This window comes from Sebastes umbrosus, chromosome 14, assembly GCF_015220745.1.
Source record: "Sebastes umbrosus isolate fSebUmb1 chromosome 14, fSebUmb1.pri, whole genome shotgun sequence".
NCBI lineage: Eukaryota > Metazoa > Chordata > Actinopteri > Perciformes > Sebastidae > Sebastes > Sebastes umbrosus.
This window is the reverse complement of record NC_051282.1, coordinates 3,212,381-3,232,357: the sequence shown is the minus strand read 5'-3', so window position 1 is coordinate 3,232,357 and position 19,977 is coordinate 3,212,381. Positions and strand designations below refer to the sequence as shown.

Sequence of the window (19,977 nt, the reverse complement as noted above, 5' to 3'; positions counted from 1 at the left end):
CTATAGCTGGCTCTCACAGTTTGCTCAAATGTTGTGGGCAAAGCTCATATTACAAACAATGTCATATCTCCTGAACGCTTTGTGCTATCGTGACCACATTTGGTGAGCATGTGTAGATATGATGTTTGAGTGTCCGTGACACATTCGGAGCCATTTGGCCATAGGTGGTGCTGTAGCAGGCAGCATCATCTAACTATAAAGGAAGGAATCTCTGTGTGTGTATGTACGTACGACTGTCCTTCCCATATCTCGAGAACCGTTCATCCAATCAACTTCATACTTGGCAGGTGCAAGCAGCCATATCGCGGGTCTCTACAACGCTGCAAGCAGCATTGCTGGGGGGCCAAGCAATCGGCCTGTTCCAGATGGGCACGCACTCCGAACAGTCCCTTCACTGGTTTACCATAAAAGCATTCAGATGACTCCTGTGTGAGAGAGAACACAGGAGTAGCACAGATAACATATGGCTCTTGGTATAAAGTGGACTTGGGGATTAGGCTGCAGGTATTAGCAAGTGGCAAATAGGAGAACTGACTGGTGGGGGTTGGGCAGGGATCTGACCTTCAGTATCTACAGCTCGAGGACTGGGTGGATGGACCATTGGTGGAGGTATCAGCACTTTTTCATTATTGGCACATCAATAGAAAGGTATGGATATATTTGGACCACTACCATGAGAACTTGTTGCACATGACAGAAGAGAAACAAAGTAGAACTTAAGCTCAATACTGATTCCCAAGCCCGGACTCTATGTGGGATTGAGTCAAAATAAACTACAGTGTTCATTTTTGGACTAAAAGCAAGTGTGCCAGAGAGCATATTATATAACTATGACAGCCAGCAACTCCTGAGATTTTTAAAATATTATATTTTTTCTATGTTTATTTTTCAATTTGATATGTTTGAAAACATAATATAGTTAACGCCATGTGGCTTTATGTGGTAACACGTTATTAAAAATGTACATTAAAACAAGGAAATAAATGTCGTGGCACCCCTGACCTGTCCTTAAGCCCCCCCCCCGCCCCCCATGGTACCTAATTGGAGGAATACACACACAATACTTGTTAGTGGGATCAATTCATTGTTGGTTTTGCTCTTCAGGGGATTTGTGGACAATAAGAAACATATAGAAAATCATCTGACTTTAAAACGTTATGGTTGCCATGATGTCATGAATTAGGAGGATAAAGCAGCAAAGTTTCAGGCAGTCAGAAAGTACTGGGTCAGTTTACACTTCCTGATCTAGGATGACTTGTGAAACTTAAATAAGTCTTTCATTTAAGGTCTCATATTGTAAAAGGTGAGTGTCTTTTATATTATAAAGCAGGTTAAAGTGATATATAAATACTGTGAAAATATCAAAACACTCAATTCATGGAGAAATACACACAGCCCGCATTCACAAAATTGTGCGTTTGAAACAAGCCGTCAATATTTCTGTCCATTTGTGATGTCACAAATCTACAATATTTAGACCATTTCACAGTTTTAAACGTAAACATACCAAATGTGTCCCAGTTTATTTCCTGTTGCAGTGTATGTGAATGACATCAGCTGACAGGAAGTAAACATGGACCCAAGCTGTTTCCTAGCAATGCAATTCCGTTGCCATTCCATTGAAATGCACTAAAATGGAGCGTTTCAGACAGAGCGTGAATACAGGTATATTCAGACAGACAGTATGAGAAAAATAATGTGTTTTTTTGTACATTAAAGTATGTAAACATGTTCTAGTAGAAACCCGAAATACAAACATGAACCTGAAAATGGGCATGATATGTCCCCTTTAACACCTACTTTGAGACATGCAATGCTGTGCTTTACGAGCTAAATTTGCTACTGAAACTCCACTTGCCAGTATGGCGAACAACAACAGCGTGGGTTGGGGCTAGAGTCGGGCAGGGTCACATGTATCGGTAGACTACTGGGTGCCAGCGTTTGGTATCAGAGAACAGCCCAGACAAGTCATGTGGGTGGGGGCTGGGCTGCTTTAACATTCCTGTGTGACTGATCTTCAAGATTCCAGAGTGTCAACCATTGTAACACTACAGCGCTGATAGCAGCGATAAACAACTGATGGTTGTCACACAGGAGCTCCTTCTGGCTAATACAAGTTGTGTTCTATTCCAGTGTGCGGCGCTAGTTACCTGCCATCATGAACTAACCGCACATTTACATTTCAGACAAGACTTCATCATGGTGGTGGTGTCTTGACCTAACGTGGGACCACCTGATGCGTCTTTAGGCTCACAGGAGGTTTCTAAAAATGGATATTTTCAAATTTGTTGGATACCTTTTTGGCTTACTGACTTCCTCTGGCTCTCTAGCAGTGTATAGTATCCCACTATTATTGATTTCTATTGTGTGTGTATTGAGTGTGTGTGCACAGTATGTTTGAAGTCTACCTTGCCCACAGCCTTGCTTTCATGTCTCCTTCAAATATTTATGAAACACCAAACCGCTCGTGTTTGATTTGTGGTATTCTATGAACTAATAAATATCATCATTACAGCTGAAGTAGAGAAATCAGCTGCTTAGCTGTTCATGCCTCACATGTATGATTTACGATATAACGTTACAGTAACGTTAATTGTAATAGGCCTAAATCTACATGAGAGGAACAAGTATTGGCTAACAAATTAGCTAACACATTTGAAAGCTGCGTTAAAGCAGCAATAGGTAGAAACAGAGCAAATATGATTAAAAAAAGTTATTTTTATAAAACGGTCGCTATATCGTGACAGTAGTACATGAAACAGGTAACCTGAAAAAAATCATGTTCCTCTGTGTCCTCCGGTGCTCCTAACGGCATCTGCAAGATTTCACAGACCGGAGGAGAACAAGCAGTAAGAGCTGATCTGAGGTCTGCTGTCCAGCTGCCGTCTATGAGAGCCGGCTGTCAATCACTCGCGAACTCAGACCAAACGTTCAAACTAGGCAGCGCTGATCAAATATAAATCAATATTATGTTACGTTAATGCCTATTTCTATCCTCAAATGTTTTCGGAATTATCTTGTAGTGCACGGTTTAGCTGTAAAATTAGAAAGTTTGTAACGCCACCACCATTGTGAAATCTGTTGAAGGAATGCCAAGTTCCAGTCACATGACCGGAGCACAGCCAACAGGAACGCTGTCTCAACACTCTCTCAAGTGACCTGTGATTGGTCAAAGTCTCCCGAGACGGGCTAGATTTTTTTTAAAGCCTGAAAACAGAGCCATGAGGAGGTGCAGAAGTCGAGTTATCTCTCAGAACACTTGAGCAACGTGATGTGAGAGAGATGGTTCAGGGTAAAAACTAAAGTTGAAAAATAATTTCCGTAGTCCCTGACAACAACAAGTTTTTCTCTGAGGGAAACTCTTTACAGGACTCCCAAACTGTCAGCCCTGTGATTAAATGGTGGGAAATGTAGTGAATGTGATGATTGTCACAGCCTCTAATGAACCCCCCTATAATAATGCCTTCTTTCTGATCCCACTCCGTGCACAGACACGCCACAGATGCACCTGGTTAGCTATCCTGATGAAAACGCCTATGGTGCGTGCATTTGTGCACCCTAAAATATGGTCACCCTACTCTAGGTGCCACAACAACTTTGTTCCGTGTTGCAAAAGCAACATATACAGTTCCTAATGTTACAGGTGACCCCTCCTCCCACAGGTGTCCCCTCAACCCTGTGTCTTGCACTCTCATTGGCAGTAGCTCCCCGACAGACTCCAGTTATTTAGCCTGCTAGATATCTGGGAAGAGTCTGCGTTACACCAGCGAGCCTCTCGGCCCGTTACGCAGTGCTCGAGCACCAAGCCAACGCGGGTTTGCCTCTGATCTGGGGCTTTCGCCACTTGGCGAGTGGAAAATCAGGGCTAAAAAGACCCTTTACTAATGAACCTGACTATCATTTTAAAGGAAATTGTGATACATTAGTTGTGTATAGATTCTTTTACCGTTATAACAGACATTACTTTTTTTTTCTTTGCAATAGCATTAACATGTGGCTACGTCTGTATTAGAGTAATAGTGGTAATTCAGGAGTGAGACAGGTTTTAATGTGTGCGTGCAACTGAGTGCAACAGCATGAATCTTGACTGTCGGGAAACGTGTCGTTATCCCCATTTGTAGGATGCCTCCGCTCCGTTGAGCGTGGCCATTCAGGATTGCTATCGAGCCTTTTGCCTTTAGACGGGTTTGGACGACATGCTGTACGAACTAGTTGTTTTTTTTAAGCACACAGATCTTTATTGCTGGTGTCTTTTGCTGTATTTCTGTGTGTGAAATATGCTGCATGTTAGAATGTGCGCCTACATCCGCACGCTCATCAAAGAAGAGAAAACAAACGTGTTAAATAGGAATACATTCGTCGTCATATTCCAAAAGCAAACGCAGCGTGCATCCCCCCTGCTCTGGTATCAGTACGTCATGAAAGTGAAACAGAAGCGGAGAGTTGTTTCACAGATTCGAGGGACTCTTCATGAAAAGACTCTCTGCAGGGCACGACCACCTCAAACAGGACAGCGGTATAAGCCCGAGCACTGGATAGCATTAAATGTCAGAGTGAGGGGGGGGGTGAGATGAGGCACACAGACAGAGAGAAGAGACAAACAATGGAACGACCTACTGGTGAAACTCCAGCCTGAGGACACCAACATGAAACTGTTTGATCCACATATGGCAGCAATCGGAGCTACAGGACGTCAGCCTGTCCCACAGACACTTTGCCAGTAATCTATAATCTAAAATCTATAAAGAGGCTCAGTTTGAATGTGAAAATTCAAGGGCCACCTTTCGACATCTATTGCCATCTTATATTCATACAATACATACTGTGCGTCTGTCAAGTGTTTTTGTTGAAACTGTTACAGAGGTGTTCATGTTCACAGCTGTATCATTGGGATATATTCACTGCTTGAATTGGAGTAGCCTGTGTAACGGTGGTGACTCTAGCCGGTGAGACTTTGGCCAATCATAGGTCATTTCAGAGAGAGCGTTCCTATTGGATGTGCTCCGGCTGGTGGGCGGTGTTTGGTATTTCCTCAGCAGATCTCAAGCGAGCCCCGCAGGAAGAACGCCGGTCGTCGATCCCAACTTTCGTAGTGGCCAAACGGCGGCACTACAACTTCCGTGTCAGACACGTGATGCCATTGGGCATTCAAGGTCCATTTACTAGATTTTTCCGGAACGTTCAACCAGTTCCAAGTGGTCGAAAGCTCTCGGAAAAAGCTAGTAAGTAGACTTTTGAGTTCCAAATTTTTTGTTAAACTGCATTTTCCATGGTCATGAATGAATTTCATATTTAGCTTAAAATACTTTTCTATCAGAATAAACCAATGGGCTGAGAGCCACAGACAGGGTAGGGGGTAGTATTTAGAGACGGACTTCATGGGAATTGTTGACCGGAACAAAATTAAAGAGTAACATCAGCCTTTAATTCGTAATAGTGCTGGCCCAATTCAAGCACTTATTTGATTACATTTTTATGTGCTCATGTCAATTTGTCCCCAATAGGCTGACAGTGGATAAAATAACACCAACACCTCGCTGTATGTTGTAATCCAACACCTTTCTACAAAGCTCATATTTACCAGTTGATTCAACAGCTAGCACACAGGTTCAACGTTAGAAGCTTCACAAAGACGGGGTTTATCTCATGCCCACTGGATTTCACCATATTGGGCTGGGAATGTATTTTCACTTATTGTGCAACTGTATGTGTAACGACCTGCAGGTATGAATCATTCAGCAGCCTGCTCACCTCGCCCTGGCGGTGATGGGTTTCTAGAAAACAGCTGCAGCTGTGTGGTCTGCACCTGTCACACATTATTACACTGTCCCATTTCCCATAGTGCATCGTGACTTTGAATCACATAACCTACAACTCAGGTTGGCCAAACTCTCAGCTCGCTTCGGTCGATGTGGAATGAATAAGGCACGTTAAAATAAAGAGACAAGTTTGCGGTAAGTAATGCCAAAGTTGCTCAATAATTTATTCATGTTGACATTTTACAAAACAAAATGTATACACGATATAAAAAACAATTTCTCATTTGAACTTCCCGACCAACCGCTCAGCCAACCCCTGAAATACACCGAACTGTGACGAGCAAACAAACTTTGGTGAGGAGTGAAAAACAATCTAAACTTGCACAGCTGGACTCTGCAGCCTCAGTCTGTAAATGTCACACGTTAACTGCAGTCCCAATGACATACCTAACTGAACACTGGGCAGTTTCTAAACTAGTATAATCTCAATAAGTCTTCTTTTGATCAACAAAAGTGTTGTCTTAATATTCCCAAGCAGGTATTTTGGGTGAACATCATGCAACATGAAGATTTGGAGTAAAGTGTGACATTGAAAGGAACAGGAACTATTCTCAGGCCAGGCCTGCAAGCTTTCTGTTGGCACTACAGTTCGTACAAAGTGGTACAAAATATCCTTCAATACTGGAGTGAGTGCATCAGTGAGTGTTCTTCATATATTGCACAGGCTATCCTCTGGAGCTGTCCCGTCTCTGTGGTGTGCTCCTCTAAGGATGGGGGATGGGACAGGAGGAGAGGGGGGGGGGGGGGGGGAGTGCAGACACAATCCCAAAGGAAGCAGGTCTGCTCCGATGTCTTAGAGGGTGAACCAAGGTGTGAACATGTGGAACAGCCAAAGTTTGAACTTGGTTGAAGACGACTCCCAACTTGTCTGAAGGACTGACAGACTTCCCCTGTGGTTTCACCCACTCAAGTTCCCAAAGTGTCACAGACGTGGCTGCTGAGAGGCTCCTCGGACGAGTAGCGGTTCAAAAAGTAAACCTCTATGCCCAGCACCGCTGCGAGCCGCCGCCTCATCTCTTCTTCTTGCTGTGTCGGAGCATCTTCTTCCTCTTCAGGATCATCTCGTAGAGTTTCTCCAGGCCGGGCTGCAGGCCCTGACCGTCCAACGCCGAGCAGCCCTCTGTGTGGTGCAGCGTGGATGAGCTGAGCTCATGGAGAGCCAGAACCTTCTCCACCTGAAACACAGGAGGCACAAGACAGGACGTCAGTCACAACCTGAAACTCGTTCTGGCAAATCTGATCACCTTAAAGTCATGAATCATTGCAAAACTAGTCTTTCCTAATATAGACCGTTAGCTGCTAACGTAAATGGGTCTCAATGACATAATGAGTAGGGATGTCACGGGAACCGATACTTTAAAAAGTCGATGCCAAAATTCGGAAAATATGACAGTACTCGTTTTTCTAGAGTACGGCATGTACCGGGGTCACAGGGCTGCAGACTAACGGCGCCACGAGGACAATAGAAAATGTCCCTGATAATGCTACATTGTGAACAACTAATTGAAATCAGCAGGACTAAAGCAAGTCAACTAGGGATTCTAATTTAGATTTTTTTTTTACCGATAACCGACCCCCGTTAACCGACTGTTAACCATTAACCGACAAGATGCGTAGTGCGTCGCATGCAGCGGTGCGTCAGCTGCAGTGTCTGACAGCCTGTGTGTGTGTGTGTTGGCGGTGAGTGTGAGGTTGTCGGCGGCGTTATAGCTGTGAACTTAGCTGTAGCAGTGTGTGTACAGTTTATTTGTCTGTGAATAAATGCTACAACTCCTCAGCTCAAGACCCGAGCCAACTTCCAGTATCTTGCAACGCCGGTTCAGACTCTTTTAAGGTGGGCTGTTAAGGCGGACCAGCTTTTCTCCTTTTAGTGAAGAGCAGCTCCTCTGCTTAGCTTTTTAATTAATTATTAATAATTCAGGTTGAAAGTCAATTTTTCTCTGTAAAAGGCACAACAAAAATAAGCCAGCTCAGAACCTAATACAATGTTGGCAGTTCTTTTGTTTCTAAAGGGAGGAAAAAGCAGTAGTATCCCTGGTAACAATGTTTTACTCTATGATGGTGCCGTGATCATCGACTATAGTGGGGAAATCGTGTGGCGAACAGAATGTAGGCTATTGTATCTTCCATTAAAGGTCCCATATTGTAAAAAGTGAGATTGTCATGTATGTTATAGTATAAAAGGAGGTTTAAGTGCTTTATAAATACTGTGAAAGTATTGAAACGTTCAACATACAGACAAATAAGCACAGCCCGTATTCAGAGATTGTGCGTTTGAAACAAACCGTCAGGATTTCTGTCCATTTGTGATGTCACAAATATACAATATTTAGACCATTACACGGTTTTAAACGTAAACATTCTAAATGTGTCCCAATTTATTTCCTGTTGCAGTGTATGTAAATAAAATATGCTGACAGGAAGTAAACGGACCCATACTGTTGCCTAGCAACACAATTCTGTTGCAATTCCATTGAAATGCACTAAAACGGAGCGTTTCAGACAGAGGGTGAATACAGGCATATTCAGGCAGACAGTATGAGGAAAATAAAGGTTTTTTTTAACATTACAGCATGCCAACATGTTCTATTAGAAACACAAAATGCAAGTGTGAACCTGACAAGGAGCATAATATAGGACCTTTAAAAATGTATTTCTACAAGGGTTTTTAGGCAATTTAGCTAGGGAAATAATCTTTGGACGAAATCAATATTCTGTCATTGTGGATGCTTCTGCATGGCTTTAGAAGACCTGCCTTCCTTTGCCACTCCTGGCAAGTAAACATGCAGTCTATCTGCAGTGATTATCACCAAGTCGGGGCACCATAAGGCCCCATATATTCCAGAGTGGACATGGACAGCAGATGCACACTGATCTGTTTGGTCCGTTATTGGTTTTGTTCACACACAGCTATTGTTCATACGCACGCAGTCAGCACAATTCATCCTCGCACATATACCCAGCGCTTGTGGGTGTCCACAGAGACATCCGCGGACCTTTGCGGACATGGGCAGGCAAACGGCATTTGATGAAAGTATCATTTGAGTTTCATCCAGGAAATCAAACCCAAATGTTGCAGGTTCCATGATCATTTTATCTCTGGACAGACATTTTGTTGTAATTTCAGTAAAAAGTGAAGAACATCATGATGTAAAAATCATTCATCACTTTTCTTGAATTTCTACCACTTTAATTTGGTCAGGCCGGGTTTCATTTGAAACTAAAGCAATACTTCTTCAAAGAAACTAGAACCGGATAAAAAGTTGGCATTTTAACGTGATATTAAACTCAAATAGTTAATCAATCAACAGAATAATTTTTCTGACGACCGATTCATTAAGTAACTGAGAAATCATCTCTATACAACAACACCACGCCATTCACGTAACAATAATTACCTCTGTAGCTGACACGGCTCCATCCAGGTCCTGTTTGTTCGCCAGAACCAGCACGGGCACCCCCTGGTTCTCGGCCGACCGCGCGATCCGGTGGAGCTCCACCTTGGCCTCCTCCATGCGCTCCGCCTCGGCCGCGTCCACCACGAACACCAGCCCGTCGGTCCTCCTGGTGTACGACTTCCAGAGGGGCCTCAGTTTCTCCTGTCCGCCGACGTCCCACACCTGGAACGTGGTGGTGTTGGTTTTGGAGTTCCCCATGGGAACTTTGATGCGCTCCATGTTGAAGCCTTTGGTGGGGATCGTCTCGACAAACTCCCGCAGCTTGAGCCTGTAGACGAGGGAGGTTTTCCCCGCGGAGTCCAAACCGATCACCACGACGTGTAAGGACTGGAAGCTGGGGAGGAACGGGGTGCTGGGGGCAATATCTGTTAACTGGTTCCCCATGTTTAAGGTCTTATGAAGTGGAATATTCCCTCTAAAGATTTATAGGACTGAATTATTCCCTGTGGCGGGTCTTCCTCTAAACTCCCACTATCTCTCTGGTTTCCTGGGTCCTTGTCTCACTTGCTTTCTGTGTCCTTGGCAGCAAAAAAGTGTTTTTGTCTGGAGACACTTTTGAAGGCGGCAGGAGGGGACAAGGAGGAGTCGGTTTGGCTGGAGAGCAGTTCACACTCCTGGCCTCACTTCAAAAGGCTGGAGCAGGATGATGGGGACAGACTGCCGGCTGCAGTCACCGAGGACACCAGAGACAAAAGGAGAGGGGGGGGAGGAGGAAAACATGAGTCAGCTATCTTAACAAGAGCACTGAGCTGTCAGTAATTAGACTGGTGCAGCTACAATCTCACCTCACACATCTGGGCTACATACAAAAAATATGCATATAGGTTGAATATAGGCTGCAGGGTTAACCTGGTCTATGAATTCAGTGCAGAAATAGTTTACATTAAATAATTAATGTGGTGTAGAAAGAACAGGTTAGACTTGTATTTGAAAAGCTTTTGCTGTGACAGACCGCATGGTGGACGGGGAGTAGGGCAGAGGACTGTTTGTAGGGCTCTACCGCAGAGTTGGAAAAAATACTTTGGAAGAGTGTTGGTGAAGTTTTTTAGGATATGGACAAAGGCTAGTTTTAAAGTACGTGCTGCTGCGGGACATTTTCATGGGAGTTGTGGTGTTTTCTGTGCTTGCAAAGCACTTCTTAAAATCACAACGATTTCAGCTTCTAATAGCAACTACTCTAGTGGAGCTGATTGAGGAACAGAAGCTATAGGAACAGAGGCTAGTCCGGACGTGACCAGGCCAGTCAACCCGGGTCAGGACAATTCAGATACGACCTGGGTCATACCCAGGAGCAATGCATACCAATTAGCTCAGATGCTAGAAATGGGGGGGGGGGGGTTACACCTCTGGAGGATTACAGAGAGAGGAGATGATAGTGGCATCATCAATTTGAGCAAAAACATAAAATGTCACAGAATGATGCATGTTTTTTGGGATACAGTGCAAATATAGTACACACAGCATTTTTAGCTTTATAAAATGATGACTATGTTGTATGTATGGAGCTTTTAATGTATGCAAAAACATACAGACAACATACTGATTTACAGTATCTCCCCTCACACATCTGGGCTACATAAAAAAAAATGTGCATGTAGGTTGAATATAGACTGGAGGGTTAACCTGTTCTATGAATTCAGGTCAACAATCCTTTACATTAAATGATTAATGTGGTGTAGAAAGAACAGGTTATACTTGTATTTAAAAAGCTTTTGTTGTGACAGACTGCACAGTGGATGGGGAGTAGGTTCACAGGACTGTTTCTAGAGCTCTACAGAACACAACTGGAAAAACCGGATCACAAAGAGCCTCCAGCAGCGGAGGAATCCTGCTGCGCCTGTTCTGGTCCTCTGGTAGGGGTCAACTAATGCTAATGCTAATGCTAGGTAGGTAGTTAGTTTCCCAAACAGGCACTATATGTTAGGTCCTGTTCGTAATTCGGTTGAAAACAGCCTCACACACGAGCAAACAAAAGGAACAACTATATAAGGGGGTAATAACACACGCGTTCAGATATGTTTGACCAACTTTAGTACAAAACAACGACTTCAAATTGTGTTATGAAGTTAAAATTCAATGGAAAAGTAATCCTTCTCAGTGTGCTTCGCGGCGGAAGGATTCAACGGACAGTTCGGTCTAAATCACAGACAGCCGCGCTCCAACTAAAGTACACACACTCGGAGGTTATTTTGGATATTTTCGTGTCAAATGTGGATATATCTCACCTGCGGGCACTTCCAAGCTCTTTGAACTACTCAACATTGTTCCAGTGGGACGAATTTGCAAACAGTATCCAAGTTTTAACGCCAAAACAATCCCGATATGTTGGTTTTCACAGCAGCAGCAGCACGTAGACCTGAGGGTTGGTGTGCGGCCGCTGCGGAGGTCCGACTACGACTGACTGCACGAGCGGAGCAGCGCCTGGAAGAGCACGGACCAGCCCCCCCGCTGCTGTGACGTCACAGCAGCGGGGAGGGCGTGGGGGGGGGGGAACTGTCCCTCAGCCTAAAAACCATTAAGACTTTTAAATGATTAAATGATTATACTGTGATGTATATAACATAAACACAAACTCTGGCATTATGAAATTATTTTTGTTTTGTCTTGTTCAACTGTCTATGTATCTGTACCTCTGTTAATGACCATGAGTTCAATAAAGAAAGCATTATAAAAAAAATACAGTAAAATACAGTGCATGTTTTCAACAGTATGCATAGTGAAATAGCACTGCCAAGCCAAGAATATGCTGCGTGACTGATGGACATAAATTCTATATAGACACAGTCAATGAATTAAATGTAGTGGAAAATGTACCTTTATTATAATCCTGCGTGAATGCAGATACGTTTTACAGTTTAGTTCCTCTGTCTTTGTGAAAACATGTTCAGTCCTGTATAGCTCCAAATGGAAAATCACTGTACTGACATTATCTTCCTCTTGTTAGAATACAGTAAAGCTTCCTTTAGAAACTATTACATTTTTTTTTTTTAAATAGTCCCTCAGCTTGGACTATTACTACACTAGGTTACTTTACCTGTGGGCTCTTCATCTCCTGCACAGGATTGCAGCTTTTCAAACTTTTGTAATCATTTAAGTTTCATACCCTTTGAGTGTAATGAAAAATACTCAAATATAAGTAGAAGTAAAAGCTGGCCTATCAAATTCAAAAGGACCATTATAATAATAATAATAATAATAATATTAATTGATGTTTCAGCTGGTAGTTTTATCTGTAACAATGGATCTGCATTGCATCATATTTTTTTAAAGATGATCACAGGTTTTGTGTTTAAATCTGAAAGTTACAAGAAACTAACACTGTGAAATAAAAGTAGCATGAAATGGAAATGCTCATTTCAAGTAGCCTACAAACCACTGTTTGCAGGTAACCTCAGGCTACCTGTGATTTTTTTTTTAAGTTAAAGGTCCCATATCGTGCTCATTTTCAGGTTCTTACTTGTATTTTATGTTTCTACTAGAACATGTTTACATACTTTAATGTTTCAAAAACCCTTTATTTTCCTCATGCTGTCTGCTTGAATATACCTGTATTCACCCTGTGTCTGAAACGCTTTGTTTTAGTACATTTCAATGGAATTGCAACAGAATTGCGTTGCTAGGCAACAGCTTGGGTCCATGTTTATGTCCTGTCAGCTGATGTCATTCACATACACTGCAACAGGAAATAAACTGGGACACATTTAGAATGTTTACATTTAAAACTTTGAAAGGGTCTAAATATTGTAGATTTGTGACATCACAAATGGACAGAAATTCTGACGGCTTGTTTCAAAAGCTCATTTTCTGTGTGTGTATTTCTCTGTGGATTAAGGTTTCGATACTTTCACAGTATTTATGTAGAACTTAAACCTGCTTTATAATGTAAAAGCTATGAAAATGTCAGTTTTCATGATATGGGACCTTTAATATTATATGTTTGCTCATCATGACCTTAAGGGACTGTATAAAAATGATGTGACTAAACTTTATCTCTTAAGCGACGTAATTTGTCACTATCCTGAAGCTCCTTTACTCTCTCCTACATCTTCTCCATCATTATGGGGCAAAACGAATAGTTCAGTAGTGTTATAATATTTGGAGACATTGACGGGAGAGGGTTGCAGTTTAGTCAAGGGAAGGGTACAAAGAAAATACTAAAGATGCTTTTTTTAAAAGCTGAAACATAGTGATCAGCCCCTCTCCCCCATGCCAATAGAGAGTCAAAGTGAAACTGAAACTTCCAGGTTTTGTTCCAGGAAAAGGTGAGAAAACCTCATTCTAAAATCCCACTGACGTTTGCGCAATAACGCAAATAACTAAAATCCAGCCTTGGAACATGTCCTTACCCAACAATATGTCACGGGTTTCATTCTGTATGTCTCTGTAACAACGGTAATTAAAAAATATATATATTCAGATACCATTCTTTATTCAATATTTCAGTTTTGACCGGGCCTTTAACGAGCATATATTTTCCCATAAGCCTTATCATCACAGGCTGAATGTCACAGCGTGACTGAAGAGGTGAGTCCATGAGCGAGTTCAGACATGTCTGTAAGACACGCAGCAGACAGAGAGGACTGTACGCTCTAGATGTTTTTAAACAGCAGAGTTGGAAAAAATACTTTAGAAGAGAGTGCTGGTGACATTTTTTTAGGATATGGACAAAGGCTAGTTTTAAAGCACGTGCTGCTGCTGCGGCAAATTTTCATGGGAGTTGTGGTGTTTTCTGTGCTACTTCTTAAAATCACAACGATTTCAGCTTCTAATAGCAACTACTGTAGTGGAGCTGATTGAGTAACAGAAACTATAGGAACAGAGGCTAGTCTGGACGTGAAACTCAACCCGGGTCAGGACAATTCAGATACCACCTGGGTCACACCCGGGAGCAATGCATACCAATTATCTCAGATGTTAGAAATGGGGGGTTGGGGGGGGGGGGGATTTACATACAGATTTACGGTATCTATTCATCAACATGAACCTTTTTTCCTCTGTCTATCTACAGAACCTATTTATCATATATCACACTACATTGTGTTATCTAATATGATAATATAGGCAGCATTTACAAAAGGATTAGACACTTCTGAAGACTGAAATGTATATTTCACTCACTCCACCATCCCAGCAAAGATTTGTACCATATAGTAGACCTACTAGAGTTTTTCAGCTGGGCATGTGGCAACTGTTGGATGATGTAAGAGCTTGTCCAAACATAATAAAATGAGTTTATATTTCATTTAGTTTGCTAATTGCTCAATAATGTGATGAACTGGGTTTGTTACTTTATAACAGATGGAACAGGTGACAGATGGAAAAAAAATGGTAACGTCACAGACAAGTAGCAGCTAGAATGGTCCTGATTGTAATGGGATGACGCTGCTGTCAGACGATTTGCAGATTCCATGTGAAACTGATTCTATCAGCATCACGGATGCTTCAGATACATGTGTAGTGTGTGTGAGAGACAGGCTGCAAGGCTCTTATCAGCTGTGTCAGGAGTGACCAGCAGGAGAAAAGATATGAGCACACAGAAACATGCACAGACACAGTTGACAGTTTTTGGATTGGATTACAGTTCAAAATGTTGCTGCATAATTTTGGCTGCTGAACCAGTGACGTGGAGATATGGAGCTCTATCTGTAAACGTAAGGTTAGGAGGCTCAAAATCCCAAATCACACAGACACAGAGAGCTGCTGTATATTCTAATCAAGAACTAATCAAATGTTCCTGCCTAATGAGGGAGCAGCTTCCTCCTCTTTATCCAGAAGTGGTGAATTTGCTCAACTGATCCCAGAGCATTGAGCCATACAGGCCATCAGTCCTCACTGCACAGGGTAGTAGCGCACTCTGCTGCCCGCAGGAGGAACGGCAGCCCCGATGGATGCTCAGACCTGTGCCACCTTACTGTGTATTATTTATACATATCTCCACGTTATGTTGTATATCATGTGTTTGGAGGAGCTGTATAGTCCTCTTATGTTTTTGATTGATTTTTTTGGATTTCTTTTTTTTGCCAAATATAAAGTATAATAATAGATTATGATATATTGTTTAATATTGAACTATTTACTGAGTATTCATTGATCATTTAATACACAGTTTTTGTTTTCATAAAATATAGAATTTTCTGTATGACTGTCTCTTATCTAGTTTGGAGAGGATGCTTTCTGGTTGTCTTCGAGAGTAAACATGTGAGGGGTGGAAGTAGCAAAAAATGAATTGATTCAAAATGGAGGTGATGAAGATGCATGTGAAATGAAAAAACGGAGTGATAAATTGATCAATTTACAGCTGATTTGACTAAAACGGTCGTGATATGGTGAAAACAGAGCTACGTTTCATCATTTTCACCGTCTTACATTCATCATTCACAACACAAAATCGCCATTTATCATTTAATGAAAGTAGCCTCAAGGGAGAAAGTAACACAAAACTAGAATGGCAGAGTGCAGACCTCTGCCCCCCCAACTCTCCTTTCAGCTTGCGTCATCATCCACATGTATTTTTGTTTATGTTGAGATCAGCTGTACGCAGCGGAGCATCGTAAAACTCTTCATTCAAACTGGACAGAAACAAAATAAAACTCACCTAAACCATGTGTGACCACCAAGTGTGCTTTGGTCCAACTCAACTGTAATTTCACCGAGTTTAATATGAAAAAACACAGAATCTACAGTTGTCAGAGATCTTAATGTTCTGGCTGAATGGAATCCGTAAAAAAAATTCTGACCCTCACCACCGAAATCTAATGGATTGTTCATTGTGCCACACCCCACCCCTCCAAAAAATTTAATTCAAATCCATCGCAGACTTTTGGAGTAATCCTGCTAACAGACAAACCAACAAACCAACAAGCAAACGCCGGTGAAAACAAAACCTCCTTACTATGCCTTCAGCCTTGGCGAAGGTAATAATTGAAAAAAAGGAAAGTGATGAAAATGCCTATGAATTAATAACGGAAGTACTGAAAAATGGAGTGATAAATTGTCAATTGATTTTATAAACTCGATTGACATTTTAATTGAAACGGTGTTGCTCTGATAATCAACTGTCGACCGTTCATCATTCACAACACCCAGCTGACATTTAATTTTACAGCGCGCAACTTTTGTTACTGACAAAAATGCCGCCCGCTGACTACAGTGCGGGGCTGCGGTCGAAAAGTAAAAAAATTCCGTCCTAACCACTTCTCCTTGACCTCGATGGAAAACGTCATGAGTTCAAGGAAAGATGAGAAGAAGAATTCAGAAGGACTTAGGAAGAGACAACCGTGGTGTTCAGAGAATCCGACACTTTCACTAAACTCTGTAATTATGATGCGACGGCGGCGGATGTTATTCTGCCGTGGTGAAACTACAATGTTCTGAAGATGGACTACAAAACGCTCTTCATTCCCCCGTGCGTTGTTAAACAGGTTTTTCAATGACAGGCTGCTTCAACCGCGGTGTGAGAAAGAGAGATACTGCAGGTCCTCCTGCTGCTGGAACATTTTACATCAACAGATAATAAAGGATTATCTGACCTAATGTGGACAACCGGTGAAAAACATCACCTCATTACCAATAAACGAAGGAATATAAGATAAATATGGATTTGAATTGTTGGAGTTATGGAGAAGATGTAGGACCATATACTTCTTCCAACTTTTTTTCCTACATTTAATATCTATTTATGTTGATTATTTGTTAATTGACTTGATTGTTGATTTACTGTTCATTTTATAAGTTGTTCTTGTTTTGTTTTTTACTGAGGTATTTGTTACATGTTTGAAATGAATAATTCATTAAAAATAAAGTGAAACGAAGCGGTTGTCGTTGTCCACTAATATTAAACATGAATCCCAATCAGTGTATGAGCATAGGAAAGTAATATGCAAGATAATCATATCATTTGTTATTATGAACGGCCGAAAGGAACGTCGCTTTAAATGCTGCGGCCGCAAGGAATCTCTTTTCCTTTGGTAGGAAGCATTGAAGCTCCTTTCCTCAACATTTGGAGAATTCAAACAGCTCTTGTCATGGCTGCTACTGGCTCAGAGGGTAGAGCAGGTTGTCCACCGATCGGAAGGTCGGTGGTTCGATCCCCGGCTGCTCCAGGTCACATGTCGATGTGTCGTTGAGCAAGACAGTTAACCCCAAATTGCTCCCGAAGGCTGAGCCATCGGTGTGTGAATGAGTATTTAGATTAGATCCTGATGGGCAAAGTTGGCACCTTAGCATCCTCTGCCATCAGTGTGTGAATGCTGACATGTAGTGTAAAGCGCTTTGAGTGGTCGGAAGACTAGAAAAGTGCGATATAAGTCCAAGTCCATTTACTGAGATACTTCCGGGTCATTTCACTCCGTTAGAGAACCTTCCTAAGCAAAAAGGACTATTCGACCGCAGCCCAGGTGAATGTCTGCACAAAATCGAGTGTGTTTCGCTGAGTGGGCGTGTTCTTTTTTAAAAGGCAGAAGTAACAAAAAATTGCTCTCTGTTGTATGTATGGATAAGAACAAATGTCCATAAGACCATAAACCCAGAGCCACAAGGGTAAGCACACACACAGTGAGGTGGGACCGCTGTCAGTGAGCCGCAGGAGGTGGTGAACAATGATCAATCCACCCTACCTTTCTGTTTCTCTCTTACAAAAGCTGCCCAGGAGGGCATTATGTTGCCCTGGAGACTCCACTTAACAAGGTCAGAGATAGGAGAGCCTGACACCTCCACCAGTCCTCCACTGAGAATGCTACAGCTGCTTTCTCTCCGGGGCACAAGCCAGGTGAGTGAACACTCGTTATTTCTCAATTGTATTGCCTGCTGAAACCCCATATTCTGTTTTCTACAGCAGAGGCATGTTGCATGTTTTATCTCGTGGTAATGCATGTCACCTAAATACATTAGATTGTAAGGACGTACTGTATGTGCATATTAAGCCAAACTATCGCCCTGACCTCTGCCCCCTGACTCTATTACATCATGTTAACTCAGACACCAAAGATCTTTCGTTGCACATAGAACTGGTTCTGGTACTAAGCTTTACAGATTTGACTCATTGCGTGATTAGGGGGGAAGTGAGTTTATTCTGTAGCCCACTGTACATGACTGTGATGACTTCACGAAGCCATTTTTTTTTTTCAGATTTAAAAATTGTAAAGGTCAACACGTTCTCATCCCAACTTGTCACATACTGACGCTTTGTCAGACCCCTCAGCGGCACTTTTCGGTCGCAGTTAACTTAATGTTTCGAATGAAACAAAAACACTTGGTTAAGTTTAGGAAAAAACAACATGGTTGTGCTTAAAATTACATGAACTATCAGCTGATTGTAAAGTGAAAGTGAAACTTAAAGGTCCCATATCGTGCTCATCTTCAGGTTCATACTTGTATTTTGTGTTTCCAATAGAACATGTTTACATGATAATGATAAAAAAAACCTTTATTTTCCTCATACTGTCTGTCTGAATATACCTGTATTCACCCTCTGTCTGAAACACTCCGTTTTAGTGCATTTCAACGGAATTGCGTGCTAGGCAACAGCTTGGGTCTATGTTTACTTCCTGTCAGCTGATGTTAATTACATACACTGCAACAGGAAATAATCTGTGACACATTTAGAATGTTTACGTTTAAAACCATGTAATGGTCTTAATATTGTATATTTGTGACATCACAAATGGACAGAAATCCTGACAGCTTGTTTCAAACTCACAATTTCTGATAACGGGCTGGGTGTATTTCTCTGTATATTGAGCGTTTTGATAGTTTAACAGTATTTAAAAAAGCACTTAAACCTGCTTTATGATATAAAAATACATGAAAATCTCCCTTTTTACAATATGGGACCTTTAATGCATGGGATACGAACAGCGGTCTCCTTGATGAAAGCCTCGTTTGTTGCTTTACTTTGATATCCACAGAGGGTTACAATAAAATGCCTTATATGATTTTTGTTACAAACACACACAAAAAAAAGTCACGTGAAATGATATTCTTAATTTTTGGATTATGTGTAGTATCATTTGAAAACATATGTTCTGCATTCTGTATCAGGATTATATCAAATGTAAATCCATGCAGGCTGGGTATATTTACATGCAATTAATGTGGATTAGCTGTGATAGGATATTCAGTGTGCGCCAGGTGACAGGTGCTGCACCGAGAGTCGGTAATACAGGAAGAGATCAGTAATCAGAGGAGCTGGTGGCAGTGGTTGGGAGTTAAAGTGTATCAGGTAACTCTGACGTCACATCGAAAACTGGAGATACAATGCAGTTAGACAGAGAGGAAGCAGGTCTGAATATCCTGGTGGTATCGGAACAAAATATCTTGTATTGTATTTTAAGTTACCTGCTAACTTTTGACGCTTAACCCTCTGAGACCCACAATAGGCCCGTTTTTGTCTTTTTTTTAGGGGGTCTTTAGGGGAAAATAGCAGATCAACAGTAGATGTCACATAGAAGTGGTGAACATCATCTGAAAGCTGGGAACCTGAGGATTACATAGATCTATTATTTGAGATACTGCTCAGCAGTTCTTCTAGTCATAAATCATAAATAAACATGAATGAATCAATTCATTATTTCAAATTAATTGTAAAAGTGTACAAGGGTTTAGAACATCACGAACGAAGTATATATGATGTCCATCCCCATGCTCTGTTATGTCTCATAAGTTGTTGCAGCAATTTTTGGGTTGATTTGACATATATTTGG

General features: G+C 41.7%; 1 protein-coding gene across 1 annotated transcript; it reads right to left on the bottom strand.

Moving 5' to 3' along the window:
• Nucleotides 1-5,959: 5,959 nt before the first annotated feature.
• LOC119502256 (ADP-ribosylation factor-like protein 4D) lies at nt 5,960-11,695 on the bottom strand. Its single transcript, XM_037793128.1, has 3 exons — nt 11,503-11,695; nt 9,218-9,941; nt 5,960-6,994 (listed from the first exon to the last, which is right to left on the bottom strand). The coding sequence occupies exons 2-3, from the start codon at nt 9,659-9,661 to the stop codon at nt 6,830-6,832; spliced, it is 609 nt and encodes a 202-aa protein (XP_037649056.1). The 5' UTR covers nt 9,662-9,941; nt 11,503-11,695; the 3' UTR covers nt 5,960-6,829.
• Between the last annotated feature and the right edge of the window lie 8,282 nt (nt 11,696-19,977).

What these genes read in the sequence shown, in the direction of transcription:
- LOC119502256 (XM_037793128.1), bottom strand. Translation starts at nt 9,661, where the DNA reads ATGGGGAACCAGTTAACAGATATTGCCCCCAGCACCCCGTTCCTCCCC. An exon ending in GAGCCGTGTCAGCTACAGAG is followed by an intron (nt 6,995 to 9,217) that starts GTAATTATTGTT and finishes CCTGTGTTTCAG; the next exon opens with GTGGAGAAGGTTCTGGCTCT.